Below are 18429 nucleotides of genomic sequence, written 5' to 3' on the forward strand. Positions count from 1 at the left end.
TACTAGTTGTATACCTCTGCCCACTCCTTCCTTGAACAGTCCTTCTGTTTCTCTCACCAACTCTTGTGTAAATCTTGATTGTGTGTGTGTGTGTGTGTGTGGCCCATTTGGGGGATCTAATATCCCCTCACCATTTCTCCTCTCTTTTTTTTTTTTTTTAACTTTATTTATTTCACAGACAGAGATTACAAGTAGGCAGAGAGGCAGGCGGGGGTAGAGGGGTGGGAAGCAGGCTCCCTGCCGAGCAGAGAGCAGCACGCTGGGATCATGACCTGAGCCGAAGACAGAGGCTTTAACCCACTGAGCCACCCAGGTGCCCCTCTCCTCTCTTGATGAAGAAGAAGATGAGAAGCTATTGTTGAAGGGCCTTGGACAAAAATTGTGGTCTAGAGAGAGTTGATATCTGATGCCCTTCCTTCCTGCTCTTCCCCTTTTAAGAGCCCATAACTCTTCCTACCCAACCATGAAAGCCAAATATCCCAAATATGTGTCTGCTTTCTGAGCCAGCATCCTCAGAGTATATCCTGGCTGCTGGGAGAGTCTCAGGGCCACAAAAGCTCCAGGGCTGACAAACCGAACAGAATGAAGTTCTGTAAAACTCAGGGCTGAGGCAGGACGGAAATTCCTAATGCTCTCGTATCTAAGTGCCTCGCATCCCAGGAACCCGCCTATAAATTCTCTCTCATTGTGCGATTTGTCAGAGCTGTGGAAGAGCTGAACTGGGGAGGCATAGCCTGCAGGAAGAAGCTGGTTTTCCATGAGAACGGCTCCTGAGTGCAGAATTACTGCTAGGAGGCATATTCTTGTCTCCCATTGGATTCTATGGTCAGAAATTAAGACTCTGTTCTACGTTCTTGGAAAAGAGTTTGCAAATCCAGATACTAGACCTGGACTTGCCGGGTAACATGTCGAAGAGCATGCAGTCAGTGGCTGGGTCAGATCTGGAAACTGTCATTTATTCCAACTCCGGTACTTGTTCCTCTGCATTTGGCTGTGCCCAACCCATACAAGTGCCTCTGACTGCACAAAATTACCTTTTAGATCAAGGGTAAAAGAAGACACTGGATAAAACTAGCAGATCTGGACTTCCTCACCTGTCAAACAGGACTAACACTCCTCAGGGTGGCTGAGAAAATCAAATGAGATAGGAACAGATGCCATAAAAAACATATAGGGTGGTTCACATGACATGTTTCTTAAGTAGAGGGGCCTGTATGATTCATTAAATTGGATTTGCTTCTATTTCACTCTCTGTTGAGTTGCAAGTTTCATTCTGATTGTATACTGGGTTCCAAAGGAATTTTCATACTTCATGCTTGGCTATCTTCTGTGATATGACTGGCCCTCAGGCATTCTAGGCTTCCAAAAATCAGACACAGAGAAAATGCTATAAAATGTTACCTTTCATTTTCCCTAGAGCCCATCGCTCTGGAGAGGGCTCAGGACCTCAACTGCAGATTGGAAAAAACTAAGCCATTTTATCTGCCCTTTCCTTTAGTCATGAATTAAGGAGAGAATTCAGAAGATTTAAAATGATGGCTTTATCCCAATAAAAGTTAAACCATGCTGTCTGTGGGTTATTACTTGTCTGGTTTTGCATCTAACTTAGCAAAGGTCTTCAGGCTCAGCCGGATTCTATGCTCTTCCACACCACTGTCTTTTCCCTCCTGAACCTCTTGTAACTGGTGAACTCTTACTCAGCCAGAAGGTCCAACTCGACAGTCATCCTCTGGAAAACATCTTCCCAGAGGTCCCCTGTCAAAGTGACTGATTTCCCACCTTGAGTCACCCATGGCTCTTTAAATGTATATTGATTATCGTCTTGTATTATTATTAACATCGGTTATATTAATTATTACTATGTTTATTTTGACTATTTTTATATGCTTATTTGTTCATAGGTCTGTTTCACCCCCACCAAATTAAGAACTCTGGATTAAAAACTACATCTTACTTTTATTTCCCCAAAGACCAGTATGCAATATGAATAAATGAAGGAGAGAATGGCCACTTCAGTTCACATCTGTGTGCCAAGGCAGAATCTTGCTCACTTTGCCAAGATGTTTATAGGGGGCAGAAATGTTAGTGATTTTTGTGATGTTCCCCAAATACTGACACCATACAAGTCTTCCTTGGGGTTCTATCACTCCCTTGCTGTGCCACTAGAATTTTGACTCCCTATCTTTTCTCTAGAGATATGAAGAAACTCATCTCATGGGTTTCTCTGATTACTAAGGATAACTGAACTGCTCGCTACCTCATAAACTTTTGACCGTTATGCTTATTCAGTTGCATCATGGAGGCAAATGATATTAATGTGGTAAGAATCAATTCCCTTTAGTGGGCCTATTTGCTCTGGCACTCAAACCCTTTCATATTATTTGCAATTAAAGTTTGCATTGTCAGACCAGATAATTATCAAATTATAGACTTCATACCAAACCCTAAGGAGTCCAACAGTGAACAAGCTATATAACCCCAAAATTTTTCTAATGGAAGACCAAGTCTGTTGTCTGAGTAACCTTGGGTTAATCCAGGAGGATGGGCCAAAGTAGATGAGGGGTAGAACCAACCTCAGGCTAGCATTCATCATTACTCTTTCTGAAGTAAAGAGTATTTAACATGCAAATTAAATCTCAAGATTGGACTCTAAATAGCAGATTGTTTTCTAGTATTAGAATGTGGTAATGAACCAAGAAACAAAAGAATAAAGAAATACATGAGAGTTCATTTATCCAAGCAAGATATGGGGGGGTTAATTAGGGTGTTTTTTTTTAATGAACACATACACCTCAAAATATGATTTAGAAGAAAGGGGGGAGGGGTTATAAATAACTATTAGTCAAAACTCTAGATTAGGATTCAGATTAATTCAGTTCACATTGACTGTGATACAACACATTCTACATGAGGCAATGAGTTTCTTCATTATAAAAGTATGCCCTTTGGTTAATTTGTTAACATAAAATTTACAATTAGGATAAAGTTAGTGCATGAAATAGCCCAGGACATATAATACCCAAAGTACCATAGCACAACCTGTACCTTTTCATTTTTAATTTCATTTTTAATTCTTAGATCCACTGAAAAAGGTTAGAAGGAAAGATAATTTGAAGTTATCCTAGAAAGACTCTGAATTCTGAAATACCTAGGAGAATCTTAAATTACATCAGCACTCTCTATTCTGCAACATAGTTTAGAAAGCTGGATGCATATTTCAGATCATTGGCTCTCAAATTTAAAATGTCTGTCTGCTATTTTTTGTATAAGTGTTATCTATTTTCTTTTCTTTGTTGTCTTCATGACATCTTAAAATTAAAAAGCTTCCCAGATGGATTTTGGCTTTTAAATGAGAAAAATGAATACGCTTTTTTATTAAATGTTTTCACTGAAAAACCTGCCTGGTTCTATTCTATAATTAATGAACAAAACAAGAGCTCCATTTGCTTTTCCTGCCTTGATCCTAATGATAGCTTGATTTCATTGCTCAATAACTTCAAAGTAAAATAGCATCTTAAAGCTGAAAAGCTTTTCTCCTAGTCTATTTCTAATCTCCTCTCTCAAGCTGCCACCATAAAGGCATGCAAGAGTTCTACAAAAGACAATTTCTAATAATAAATTCAACACAGAAGTGTTGAATTACATTAGATCTCCCAGATGTAAGCAAGTGTAAGCTAACTGTAATCTACTGTCTTAGTCATTTGGGGCTGCTCTAAGAGAATATCATAGACCGGATAGCTTAAACAACAGACATTTATTTCTTGCAATTCTGGAGACTGAGAAATCCAAGATCAAGGTGCCGGCAGATCCATTATCTAGCAAGGGCCCACATCCTAATTTGTAGTTGGCTGTCTTCTTGTTGTATCCTCATTTGGTGGAGAAAAAAAGCAAGCTGCGGGCACTAATCCCACTTGTGAGGACCTCACCTTCATGACCTCTAATTACCCCCCAGAGTCCCTACCTCCTTATATCCTGGCTGCCGGGATATCACTGGGTTGAGGGTGGGGGAGTAGAACTTCAACATAGGAATTTTTCAAGGACAAGAATATTCAGTCTAAATCATCTGTGTGTTAGCAAGTCTGAACAAAGAATGGGCCAGTGGAAGAGGTTTGCATGAGTACCAAGTCCAAGACCAGGGTTGGCGGTGGCATCTGGGACTATCCAGATGAGATAGATGGAATCTCAGGCTTCGTTCAGTCTTGTGACGTGAGAAGTATTCTCTCCACTGAGGGAGGTATTTCCTAACGTCTTCCCTTGGCTTGGGTAAAATATTCCTCATGACAATTTTGCCTTCTTATGCTCTGACTTCACCCTCATGAAGCATTCTCTGGGGACTGTGAGACTTCCTGATATTATGGCTTTGGGGAATGGTGGGAATATGAGAGCTCTCCAGGCACTAAAGAGGGAGGTCATTCATTCTGTTAATTAATTGGCATTAATTAGCATTCTGATGTACACATCAGTGCCTTGTGAGTCTGGAAGCCAGTCGGTCTCCCTGAGACCTATCAACTTCAAGAATGCCCAAAATCCAGTTGGCGTGCAGCAAAGCTTCTAGATCCTGTACTATACTGAATGCTCCAAAAAAGGCCAGTCTGGGGAAGCCTCTGGGAGGACCAGCCAACAGGCCTTATTGTGGCAGCGTCTCTACTCCATTGTTGTCCCTCTTCGACCCGGAGAGCAAATGACAAGTATTTGTCAAGTGTCTGCTACATGTCTAACACTGTTCTAGGCTTTTTCAGGTGCAAGCGAGGTTTTAGGAAAAATCTCTACCAGCAAAAAGTTATAATTTATTTATTTATTAAGTCCAAAATAGGACAGTACCTAACCAAGTATCGTTTTTATAATATAATAGTAAACTCTACACCCCAAGTATCCAAAATAATGGACTCTTTTTCTAGCAATAGAACAAATATATGTTTTAATCCAGTCCTGGCCTCCCCACCCCCCCAAAAAAATCTGGATTTGATTCTAGCTATAAAAGCCATGTGTAAATTCAATATCCAGATGCAGAAAGTGGACACCAGCAAATAAATTTATGGTTGTGGAAATATTTAGATACTTTGAACGAGAGTGATATACACTGAGAAACCTGTGGCTTATGAATGAACATGCTTCTTTGAAGATCTGACCTTTTTTCCTGCACTAGAATTATATCCTTAGAGTTATAATGCTAGTTTCTTAATTTCCTTCCCATCAGTTCTATCTATGAATAATAAAGTGCACATTCTTTTTTTTTTTTTTTTCTTTTTTAGGGGTGGGTGGATGGAAGGAGTGGGAGAGAGAATCTTAAGCAAGCCCCACATCCAGCAGTCTCACAACCCTGGGATCATGACCTGAGCCAAAATTAAGAGTTGGATGCTTACCTGACTGAGCCACCCATGCACCCCACAAATTCTACATTCTAAAGCATTTCACTATGGCCTGGATTCAGCTTCCTTTGGGTAGAAATCATATCCTTCCTGTACATACTTCTTTCCTAGAATTATATAAGATATATATAATTATTTTCACTGAGACCAGAACCAGGGTTTTATAGATGTGCACTAGCAAGCATTCGGTCAAACAACTGTTGTTAGAACCCTACTGTTTCCAAGCACTATTTTATTATTTTTTAAGATATATTTCAAGCTGGAGGGCAAAGGAGGAGTTGGAGGCATGGTCCTTTTTAGGTAGAAACTTTTCTCTCCAGGGAAAGAAAATAGTCTGGCTGGTTAAAAATCCAAGACTTTAGAAAGAGTTTAGAGAACAGACCTTAATAATTGTTGCAAATGAGTTTAAACAGAAATGGGGAGCCTCACAGCAAGTTAGCTGGAGGGGCTGACTCACACGTGACATCGTAACTATTTCTCAAATGCACGCATACAGGGGTAGGCTCAAATATTCTCATCTTTCCTCCTGAGATGGCAAAGTATGAAGAAATAGTCTCATGTGTGGAAACTTCATACAGGTGGGGCTAGATACTGGTTCTTAAAGAAGCACTAGAATTCAGAGAAGTAAAGGGAATTTTAAAAGGCTAGACAAAAGAAGAAGGAACAGCTTTGTTGGGCCAAAACCAGAAAGCTTCAGGAAATATCAGGCAAATGGTGGCAAATGCTAATAATCTTTTCACCGAACAAAAGTTCCCTTTATGATAAATGTTAGGATGCAATGCACTGATTGAAGACGTGTGTTAGATTGCCAGTGGGATACAACTAGAGGTCAGGATATGCCTAAGGGGAAGAGCCAGCAGTGGAATGCTGGGCCTCAAGAATTGGCCTTGGGAAGGAGAGAATGCCCTCCTTTTCACGGAATGGTAGCGTCACGGTGAGAGGACCAGCATTTCCCCATGAGAAATAACAGAAGCATCAAGACAGAGTGAAAGGATGTCTCATTCCTACACTCCCATCCCGATTCATCCTAGAACCAAATACACATGATGGTGGCATTGATGGTGATCCCACTGGGGTGGGACCAAATGTGGAGGGGGTGGCGAGTAGCCCAAAGAAGTAGCTTGCAAGAAAGTGGATTGAACACAGATTCAGGAGAAGCGCTATCTCCAGGAGGGAAGGGAGAGAATGCTATTCTAAAAGAGCACAGGGGCACTAAGTTACTTTGAAATTTTTATTTCTCGGCCAGATGGTGAGCACATAGATGTTCATTATAATTTTCCTTATTCCTTTCTGTTTGTCTAAAAGATTTCAGAATGGGGCGCCTGGGTGGCTCAATTGGTAAAGTGATTGCCTTTGGCTCAGGTCATGATCTCAGGGTCCTAGGATCGAGTCCTGTGTTGTTGGGCTCCCTGCTCAGAGGGGAGTCTGCTTCTCCCTCTCCCCTCCACCCCTCCCCCTGCTTGTGTTCTCTTTCTCTCTCTCGAATAAATAATATCCTTAAAAAATAAAATAAAAATAAAAACAAAAGAGCAAAATACAAGTTTAAAAAGGTGCAAAACGCTTATAGCTGTTATCCATGTATCTTCAATCAGAATCTGCCTATGGTTATCAATAGAATCACATTACTACTAATATACTTCTTAATGCTCCTGCTCATGCGGGATGACCACTCCACTTCCAATTAAAAAAAAAAAATAGTCCTCTCTGATTGTTTCTGGAAGTCTGTCTCACACAAGATCATGTGCCACATGCAGCCTCCCATGGCTCCTTGCTGCTACACCCCTATCCCCATGAGGCCCCGGCCCCTGCTCTGCCAACCAAGTCATTTCAGAGGTACCTCCACTGCCACAGCCCCGGAACTCACCCTGAGACCCTGGACCTCTGTGTCAAAGGCACCATCAGGTGTCCTTGTGCCTCTAGATGTTCATGCTACCAAAGTGGCCCCACATTCCCTTCAGCCCTCTAGAATTTCAGAACCATGTTGTGCTCTGGACAGATATAGGACTGGTAACTCTGTCCTCTGCTCTGCTACTCTTTGTCATTCAGGCAACAAAGCTTGGCCTAGACTCAGCAAACACGTTGTGGAAACAGCTTCAGCTTCTCTGCACTCCCCCTTTCCTCAGGGCACAAAGATGTGGCAGTGGGGCTGGGGGCTAAGGGGCCAATTCCAAGGCATGTGATAGCCAACAACTATCCAGATCCCCATGCAAATTGCCCCCCACCCTCGACCCATGTCACTACTCAGTCACACCCAGATGCATCTCAATTCCAGTGGTGGGCACAATAAAACTTGAGGCCAGGCCACCATTCCCATCACTCATCCTTCCATTTTGACTCAATGACAGACAAAATAAATCCACTTGGTCAAAGTAATGATTTGCTCATTATGAAGCCACGTGCACTAAATCTTTTATGCAGCACATATTCCAGAAGGCCTGCTCTCTGCCAGGCACTGTGCTAACTGGAACAATGGGAGGGTCGGAAAGATGGCTGGGACACAGTACCCCTGCTCTAGGAGCTCACAGCCTAGCAAGAGGACCAAGAAATACATCAGTACACTGTTCGTTCAACCTAGAACCTTGAACTCCGTGTTGCCTCAAATCAATAGACTTCCCAGCTTTTGAAATTCAGGGAGGTGCCCTTTGAAAGATCTTTTTCCTCCCTTTTTGAAATCAGGTTTTGTGTTCCTCAGTTCCCAAGACCTTTGACCGAAAAAGTACAAAACAATATCCTGAAAGAGTTGAAAGATGGGCCTCTGAGAACAGTCTAGAGCTCTCTCTGTGAGGGGCAAATGACAACAACAAAACTAGCTTCACAATAAATGCTGGAAGTAGACTGACGAAGCGACAGATCTAGAGAGGAAGGAGGGAAAAAAAAAAGTCCTGGATTTAGCACAGAAATGAATGAGCGATCTCTGTAAGAGATGCTGTTATCAATGCGAAAACGACGTTAAGATGTGTTAACAGGAACATGGCAGGCAGCGCCGGGCCTTCATCCAGGCACATTCAGCCTTGGTCAAGCCTTTATTATGTCCAATTTTGGTTTCCTGCTTGAAGAGTTGTTATATTTCAGGCTGATATTAAAAGAATGGAAAATAGGCACTGGCATCTAGCCTAGAAAAGACGAGGCTACAGGATGATTTAATACCTGTGGCCCTGATAGAGATATTTCAGCAACAGGAAGTGTAGTTCAGTAACAGAATAAATTGAGCATAAGGGCGATTAAACACTGGGGCCTTGATCGCAGGTCGTCATCTTTGAAGCTCAAGTTCTTCAGCCCTGCTGCTTGCAGAGTACGGTTCACTTCCTATCTTGTATTACAATTTTTGTATGCATATCTTGCCTTCCTTTGGGGCTGACCTTCTCATCTTTGGATCCCCTACAGCAGGTCCCTAGGTGACCAGCTCGTAGTATGTATTCAAATGGTATCACGGGAGGAGAGGCAAGGGGGTACCTGCTGGGACAAACTACATAGCCACCATCGTAAGGGAGGTAAGAGAGGGTAGCGCCCAAGACCTGTTAGGCCTATGGACAGATCACACAAGGAATAGTTCAGAGAATTGTGTCAGCCAGGGCCACAAGGATACTAGTGAAGGACAGGTTGTGGCACGGAAAGAGTAGGGTGAGGGGTAAACGGTGACTTTTCCATAGCAGTCCGTTTGTTCCTCCAGCCGCAGCCAACCCACCACAGACCCCTAAAGGAAGACCCAGCCGGAACTAGGAAGACGTCAGCAAAGACACAATGGGGCAGGAGAGGCAAGGAAAAGGCACTACTGGAAGGGAGAAGGCAGAAGAAAGAGAGAAGAGGCATCTGTAATTTCGGCAGTGGGACCCTGAGAAAGGGAGGAGTATTTCATGGCAAGCTTTCTTGGGAGGATACATTAAAATGCACGATCACCAGGCAATACAAAGCAGTTCAAGTGCACATGCTCAATGCTGTGGGGGCAGAGAGGCCCTGAGCTGTGGAGGGAAGACTAAAAGCGGCTCAAGGAAAGTAGGAAAGAGGGTCTGCCTGCAGAGAGGTAGTTAACCCTTTCGTTCCATTCCTATCTACCCCTTGATAAGTAGCGTCTAGTAAAATGTTGCAAATGCCCTCATTCTAAGGATATAGAGTCTATGAATTTCTTTGTAAGAAAATACTTTTCATGGGTTAGAGCCTCTGCTTTCGGCTCAGGTCATGATCCTAGGGTCCTGGGATCGAGCCCCGAGTCAGGAGGCCTGCTTCCTCCTCTCTCTCCAGCTGCCTCTCTGCCTACTTGTGATCTCTGTCTGTCAAATAAATAAATAAAATCTTAAAAAAAAAAAAAGAAAAGAAAATACTTTTCAGGAGGCTTTTTTAAAACTCCCTTTAGATTATTGAACTGTTGCCTCTCAAGTGGGTAGATGTCTTTGGGGTTTGAGTTTCTGTAGGAAGTAAGTGGCTGTGTGTGTTTGTTTGTGTGCGTGTGTGTGTGTGTGTGTGTGTGTGTGTCTAAAGTGCATTAGGCCAGTACACAGGCGCTTCCCACATAACTCTCTTTTCCCTAAGGAATTGTTCCAAGGTAGAAGCTGTTCTCAAACAACCGTTGCAGACTGTAAAGTCTGGAACAGATCATGTGGTCCAGTCTCCTACCTCCATGAAGTTATTTTTTTTAAATCATATTTTATTAATAAAGGACCACCCTGTGGTGGGAGCTGTTCCCTTCTATCTCACTGACCTCCTCCAGATCTTCTCAGCACAGGCTCTCTTTGATAAAAAATTAAATATAGTATGCAGAAATGAAGGATGCTATGAGTAATTTGAGACTGGCCCAGACTTCCATTTTCCCTCGTAAAAGAGTCCTGAAATGTCCAACGTGTGATTCCCAACGCTCTTGCTGAAGGATGGATGACTGCCTCAGTTGTTCATGGTACCAGTGGGTTAATCCAGTTTTCAGAAACACCAGTTCTGGAAGCCGGACACTGAGCACCCCTGTCTGTGCTACAGGGTGAAAGCACGGATGCCTGCTGGTCTCTGCAGGCACATAACGCTGTGCACAAATGAATCTTTGATATGTCTCCCTAATTTCCCTCGTCTCTCCTCTCTAGCCCTATCTAGCCAGACCCCAGAGGGCTACTTGGAAGTTGTTGATGCCAGCCCTGCTCTTAGCTCATGATTCACTTCTCTCCCCGCCTCTCAAGTGCATCCAGTCTCCCTTTCATGGGCCTTTGTTTTCTTCCTATTTCCCCACTGGTGTCTGACCAGGTCCCAAACTCAATTCTCTCTTCACTATCACCATGTCAGTACCCTACTAAGTAGCATGAGTTATGACACCTGCTCGTTTTACTATCACAAACTGAAGACAGACAGCTACTTCCCAGATGCATTCCATTAATAACAAGGAGCCAGCAAAGAATGTGCATGATTTCCCTCTTCTTATCTTTACAGCTAGGAAAAGAGCTTGGTGGATAGCCTTTGTACGCTTGCCATTAGCATACATTTAGTGTATGAATATCAGCATATCAGTGGAAGATTACTAAATTCTTGCTCTCCTCCATGGAAGGTAAGGGGTGTGTGTGTGTGTGTGTGTGTGTGTGTGTGTGTGTGTGTGTGGTATGTGTGTGTGTTGTAAGAAAGAGAGAGAGATAAGACTGGCCTGGAAGAATCACAGACTTTTCTTCTAAGCTACTCTGTTTTATGAGCTTATTTCAAATATGCCAAAACTCTACTTGCTACCTCAAAATTGGAGTGTATTGGGAAGAGGGGGAAATCAGGCATTGAAACGAATTCCCAAGGGCAAATGAGTCCCATAATCAAATATATTAGTTTGCTATCACTGCTACAACAACCAACCACAGACTTGGTGGCTTCAAACAGCACAACTTGATTACCCCCGCTAGAGGTTCAAAGTCCAACACAGGTCTCACTGGGCTAAAAGCGAGGCCTGGGCAGGGCTGCATTCTTCTGGAGGCTCTAAGGGAGAATCCATTTCCTTGCCTTTCCAGCTTCTAGAAGCTGGCCTCGACCTTGGCCCCCTTCCTCCATCTTCATCACCAGCAATGTGACCATTCCTCTGTAATCGTATCTCTGCCTGACCACAGCCAGACGGCTGTCTGACTTTAAAGACCAGGTGATTAGACTGGGCACATCTGGAACATCCAGGATCATCTCCATCTCAGTGCCTGTAACTTAATTACGTCTGGGCCGAGTCCCTTTTTGCCATGTACCTATTCATCGCTTCTGGAGATTAGGACAGGGACATCTTTGGGAAGAGTGTGATTCTGCCTGCCCACAGCAAGTCGCTGAACTTTTTGAAGGGAAAAAAATTGAATGGGCAAACTTTGGTAGTAAGGGGAATAGCAACATGCCTCGGTACACGTGTCTGTCTCAGCTCTGGAACAAGCAACTCAGGCCAAGTCAGTGAGTATTCTACTGAGGCCTCTCGTGTGAGGGCAGACATAGCTCTGTTTTTATGAGGGGCTCATGCACTTTATGTAGTCAATATACGTTGAGACATACATATATGTCAACATATGTATCATCAAAGAGATCTTTAAATGTGTACATATCATGATACATGGAGATAATTAACATTGAAATTCACTCAACTGTATTTGCTCTAGAAACCATGACTTGATGAGAGCATAGTATTTAAGCAGGAAGACACCCCAGATCTTCTAGGGACTTGAAATGACAAGAGCATCGAATCTAACCGAATTAAACTTCTTTAAGTCAAGCATAAGAGTCGCGGCTACAGCTCTGCTCCACGGGCACTGGGTGACCCGCTCACGTGCTCTGGGCTTCTGAGCCCTTGTTTGTGACAAGAAACATCTCCAAGCTGTTTTTCATTCTGTGAAGGGGCTCTCAGTGTGGGCAGCGGGTTGCTTCTCCCGCTCTTTACCGAAAGAGTCATCTTCTGTTGTGGAGATCCGAGTTGCTCTGCTCATTTGACAGAGAGCCCACCCATAAGTACCCGCGTTCCCCAGCAGTCTGACCATTGCGGCTTGGAGATGAAGAAGTGCCTTCATCACTCAAACCCAGACAGAGACCCGTCTCCAGATCCAATCAACACCACCCCCTCCTCAGGGGTGAGGAGTTGGTTGCCTCCCAAACTGTTGCTGACCAGGCTGTCTTGCCTGGCTTGGCTGATGAGATCACCATACCAGCGCACCCTGGGTACAGACCAGGCCGGCTGTTGCAACATGTTCCCAGGCAGGCTGTTGCCCTCATTCTATCGAGGGGCGTGAGCACCAAACACCCTGTATGATCCGGCAGTTCACTGACAGGGCCGTCTCTCTTCTCCCCTTTGCCTTGGGTTTGCATTTTTATATCCTGCATCCATCTTTCCCTGGATAAAAGGGATAAGAGGAGTTTCTCAGACTTGATTTCTCAGTGGGAAATGTTTACTTTGGAAAGCACATACACCGATGTTAATTGAGAACAGAGTTCAGAATGAGGGCCTGAAAACTGCACCCTTGCGAACTTATTGGTGGGCTGATTTCTGCCGATGACTCCTTGGTTGGGTTGTGCCTGCAAGTGATCCCATGATCAACTATTTTCCAAAAGGCTGCGCACATGGATTGGTGTCCTTTCCTTTGACCAGTTCTCTACCTCGCAGTAATTATTTGTAATTAATCATATAAGGTCTTCATCATGAAAGCTACTGAGAATCCTGGCCCCTACTACCTAGTATTAACAGTCTGGAAATCTCCAAGCAATCTGTGCCCTCTACAGTCTAAACAGGATGGGCCTCTATTAGAGAGATTACAGTAAAAAATAACAATCAGCTCTCTGATGATCCTATGCGGAGGGAAAGGGTGGGGAGGAGTAGATTTGGCAGAGGACAAGCCCAGACTTTCGTCACAGGGACAGACCAAAGTGTTAACACAAAGGGAGAACACGGGAGCATCCTGCACACTGCATTTCAGCAACAGAAAACATGGCACCTCCGGGGGCCCGGCCCACGTCCTGACCGCCGGGAGGGTCTCAGCACCTCCAGTAACCCTCCGCCCCTTCCAGCTGCGGACATGCTCGGGGGATCCGGATTGCAGGGAAGACGCAGCCTGGCCGCTCTCTCCCAGTGAGTGCTCGCTTTGCCTCTTCGCTTTAAACTTTTCTTTCTTGCTCTTTTTTTTTTTTTTTTTTAATAAAGGAATTGTTTGAAAAAAGAAAGAAAGAAAGAAAAAGAAAGAAAGAAAGAAAAGGAAAGGAAAGGAAAAAATTAAATTGGGGAGTGGGAGGGGAGAGGAGAAATCAAGAGGCCAAGGCAGGCAGGCAGTATGTAAATTTCAGACCTGTCTGAAACTTTCTGGTCTAAACTTTATAGTTGTTCTGATTGGTTTTCCTCTTTGCCATTTTTATGGTGGTTTGTAGACCATTTGCAAGGGTTTATAATGCTTAGGTACAGGATTTCTCTACTGCAAATACTGGTCCACAAAGTATTGTGTTTCTAAAGATCTGCTGTTAATTTAGACCTGAGCCCTTTGCTCAGAATGATCCACTTGCAGGAATCAGAGATTTTGGCTAAAGCACACATTGCCCAATCCTTAAAGTCAACAGCCCAAACCCCTTAATATACTGACCATCTGACTGTGACCGAAGAAGATTGAGAGCACATGCAATTGATCAGGGAATTGTTCAGATAACAGGCTCCAAGGTTTAGGATCATGAAACCCTGGAATGTTAAAGCTACAAGGGGCCTCTAGGATTGTTCGCTGCGATGTTCTCATTCTGTAGACAAGGAGATGAAACCCAGAGGGGTAACTCAACTTACCCAAAGCCAGACAGCTGTCGGTAACGAAGCCAATGTCTTTGTAGTCGCAGGCAAGAGCCCTTTTCATGTTGGTGTTTATGAGGTTTGGAAAACTGACTGGGTCTTGGGAAAAGGTACCGCACAAGAGTGAGAATACCAAATGGCCTTTCAGTAAATCTTCCCCATTTTTGAGAGTTTTGGCACCGATTCAGCATGACAATTGTTGTTCCAGTTGTTCTAGCATTTGTGCAACAGTTAATCAAATAAACAGAGGGACTCAGTGGGGTCCTAAAAACGGGACCTACCTCCACCACATTAGCAGATCTCTTGGATCACCCCTTTCTGTAAGTGTGAGCTCTCAAGTATGAGAGCTCCAAGGGGTTTTAGAGGTTATCTGTGTAGGCCAGTGGTTATCAAACTAGTTGTTTTGTTTTTCTTAGCAACTCTAATGTCACAAGGCCTTCTGTTACGTAAAGGAGATGTTCTGGTTGAATGAGTGGGTGTAGATCTAGAGCTCCTCACTCCTACGACACTCCCAAATCATGCCCCACTGCTTACCTCCGCTCAGCTCCCCATCTTTTCTCCACCCCACCCCATTCTGCCCACTCTACCAAAACTTCCTTGAAATCCTAGATCTCCATGAACAGTTCAGAAACCGCTGGTCTTGTTTAATTCCTTTATTTCCGATAAGGAAAGTGATGCACACGGTAGGGAAAGGTTTGCGCAGTGTTGCACAGCTGGCCAACAACAGAGCTTGGAATGCTGGGAGAGAGCCCCATCCGTGTGTCCACACATGCCCGAATGTCCTGTGTTTCTCTCTCAAACCCCAAGTTCTGACTTTCCCCACTCCATCCTGCCTGTGGTTCTGTCAGTTTACTTTCTCTGTATCTCTCTCACTCCTCACTCACTCCATCATTTCCTGAATTTCAAGTTCTTGCCTCTCACATGGACGATTATAATGGCCTCTCATCCTGCCCTCAGTCTTCGTCCCCTTTCTGATCCCGTCCGCAGCCCCCTCCTCTGCCCACTTTGAGGATGGAATCCCTTCTCCTTAATGTGGCATTCAAAGTTCTCTACAATCTGGGGCCCCTGGATGGCTCAGTTGGCTAATTATCTGCCTTCGGCTCAGGTCATGATCCCTGAGTCCTGGGATCGAGTCCCATGTAATCGAGCCCCTGCTCAGCCGAGAGCCTGCTTCTCCCTCTTCCTCTGCCTGCTGCTTTGCCTACCTGTGCTCTCTATCTCTCTGTCAAATAAATAACCTTGAAAACAAACGAAGTTCTCTATAGTCTGCCTCAGTATCCCTTGCCATTTTGACCTGCCCCTGCTGCAGCTGAGTCAGACCGCTCACTGTTCCCCAGACTCATTGTGGGCAGGCCACCTCCATGCCTTGGCTCACTCTGGTCCCTACGTGGGAGCACTCCATGTGCCTCAGCCCCCTCATCCGGAATAAAGGCCTTAAACAAGATTAGGCATGAGGTCTACCTCACCTGCTTCTGCCTACTTCCGTCCTGTCCTTCAAGGCCCCAGTCAAACCTTCCTCCACAAACCTTCCTCAGTTCTGTTTTCCTTCAATGCTAGGAAGTTATATCCAACCTTCTATGATTAGCTTTGGACTACAGTTAGGGGTGAGCGCGCCTGTCCTCCCCACAATACGTAGCAGTTCACTTGCGGGCCGGAACTTTTTTGAATCTTTGAATCTTCAGTTTCCAGCATGGTGCTGGTGGGAAGAAAAAAAAAAAATCTTTAAATGTCCTATTATTGAGTAAACCAAACTCAGTTTATCCAAGTTCACACTTTTCATTTGATTCCTCTGAACACAGGAAGCTTCTGCACTTTTTGCTTTGGGAGAAGTATTAGGTTAAAGGCCTAAACAGGTGCCCAACAGAATCGTTTCGAAATTCCTTGACATTTGCATCAGATAATTTATCTGAGTTTCATTGCCTGCAGAGCAAGATTGGCAGTATTTTTTTTTTTTTTTTTATGAGCCACATTAAAATTCCTGAATGCCAAGCCCTGCACAGGGCCGTGTTATCTTCAGGGCAGGTGTGAACGGCCTCTCAGTTCTTTAGATTTTAAGGTGCTGTGTAATCTATTCCTGGTGAGATAACTGTCACTTGCAGTCTAATATTTTCACCGCTACTTTTCTCATCTCCCCAAAGCCCTCATGAAGTCTCCTTAAGGCAGAATTGCACATTTCTTGTAAATATTCATGCTTTAGTCCATTAAGAGTTATGTTTCTCATAAAGAAATACGCTTTTGTAGATCCTGACGATAAAAAAGTTTTGTTCTTGTGTCACGTTTTGTAACAAATGTGGAAGAGGATATAAAGTTTAAAACCGTGGAATCCAAAAAAACATAGGAAGTTATGTAGGAAATGAGTCGCAGTTTATGTCGCTTCTCATGTGCCTCTCAGCCTATCAAAAATGGCTTTGCAGAGGCAGCTCTAGCTGGGGTCAGAGGAATGGGGTCAGGGGAGGTGCTCCTTTACCATCTGGAGGCTCATTTGCTCCTGGCATTCCCAGCTGGAATGGTGAGGTTGCGTTTTTCCCAAGGAAAGGCAGCCTTGCTTCTCAGTATTTGTTTCAGATACATCTCAGGCTTAAAAAGGTGGTTGTGGGCTGGCCCGAGTTCCCAACTGCCATGTATAATGATGTTTGAAGTTCCAAAAACCAATTTGCAAATTAAGGTTTGGAAACAAGCTTTTCATAAATGTAGGACTGCTTGGATTCATTTCCAAGCCTAATTGAATTTTTAAGAGGAGCCTTTAAAACTCTGTAAACCTTACTCATTTCCATGCATTCATTCAACAAATATTCATTGAAGGTTTTCTCTGCCAGTTGCTGGTGCTGGACTAAGCACTAAAAACATAAAAAAGGACAAAACACAGGTTCTGGCTTCACGACAATCTAGTCTTTTAACCTCTCACCCAATGTGGGGCTGTAGGAATCTTTTCTCAGCCCTCCTGCCCTGCACGACTCACGCACGCCCCAGTCCGCTCCTGGCTGCGGCTGCGCACAGAGCAGTCTGGCTGCCTCATCAGCCTTAGCTACGTTAGTGTTTTCCCCTTTCCTTTTTTCCTCTGACCGTCTGCAAGAAATACAAGTTTCTTTTAACTTCTACTTAAAACAACTGAAGTACAATAAACTTAAGTTCATTTTGTAACTCAGTATCATATGTATATACACACACATAACGTATTGGAAACAAATAGTTGACAAAGCAGTGTGCACTCTTACTATGTACAATCCCCTTGGGTATTTCTTTCTTTCTTTCTTTCTTTCTTTCTTTCTTTCTTTCTTTCTTTTAAGATTGAAAAAAATTTGAGAGAGAGTGTGTGAGCGAGGGAGAGAGAGAAACTCAAGCAGACTCCACACTGAGTGTGGAGCCCGAGGTGGGGCTCGATCCGAGGACTCTGAGATCACAACCTGAGTCAGATGCTTGACCAATTGAGCCACCCAGGCAACCCTATATTTCTCTGTTTTTTAAGTTGTGTTGCCAATTTCTCTTGTTTTCAGCTTTATATATAATTGGTAGATAAAATTAAAATATCTTTCAAGCGTAAAGTGTGGTGATTTGATAGATGTAAACATCATGAAAGATTTCCCGAACAAGTGAATTAACATGTGCATCACCTCCCATACTTACCTTTATTTTTTCCTTCTTTTTTTTTTTTTTGGTGACAACACTTAAGCTTTACTCTCTCAGCAAATTTCAGTTCTACAATACAGTATTATTCACTATAGTCACCGTGTTACACGTTAGATCCTCAGACCTTATTTATCTTCTAATCTAACTGAAAGTGTGCACTCTTTTAACAGCCTCTCCCTATTTCGCCCACCCTCCAACCCCTGGCAGCCACCATTCTAGTTTGACCCGTTTTTTCTCTCTAATTCCACGTGTAAGTGATTCCATACAATATTTGTTTTCCTCTGTCTGGTTTATTTCACTTAGCATAATGCCTTCCAGCTTTATCCATGTTGTTGCAAAGGGCAAGATTTCCTTCCTTTTTAAGGCCAAATAATATTCAACCATATATATATATACACACACACATATATATGTGTATATATATATCTGATTATATATATCTGATTATATATACATTTATACATATTTATATACATATATACATATATTTATAATATATACATATTATATATACATTTAAATATATATAAGAATATATATATGAGTACATATGTATATTATATATAATCACATTTTCTTTTGTCCATTCCTCCATCAACAGATACTTGGATTGTTTCCATACCTTGGCTATTGTGCATAATGCTTCAGTGAACATGGGAGTGCACATATCTCTTCAAGATACTGAGTTTCTTGCCCTCT

At 43.3% G+C, this 18429-nt stretch overlaps 1 protein-coding gene across 5 annotated transcripts in view; it reads left to right on the forward strand.

Moving 5' to 3' along the window:
- The window catches only part of CALD1 (caldesmon 1), a 183707-nt gene that overhangs the window by 98466 nt on the left and 66812 nt on the right, over nucleotides 1-18429 (forward strand). The window contains exon 1 of one of the 5 annotated variants that reach the window (XM_080818091.1): nucleotides 13155-13407. The exons of the other annotated variants lie outside the window; for them this stretch is intronic. Within the exon in view, the coding sequence (XP_080674217.1) occupies nucleotides 13355-13407 (53 nt within the window). The 5' untranslated portion in view covers nucleotides 13155-13354. Of the gene's footprint in view, nucleotides 1-13154; nucleotides 13408-18429 lie in introns of those variants that run through there. 5 annotated transcript variants of the gene reach the window in all.

This window comes from Martes martes, assembly GCF_963455335.1.
Source record: "Martes martes genome assembly, chromosome: 11".
Lineage (NCBI taxonomy): Eukaryota > Metazoa > Chordata > Mammalia > Carnivora > Mustelidae > Martes > Martes martes.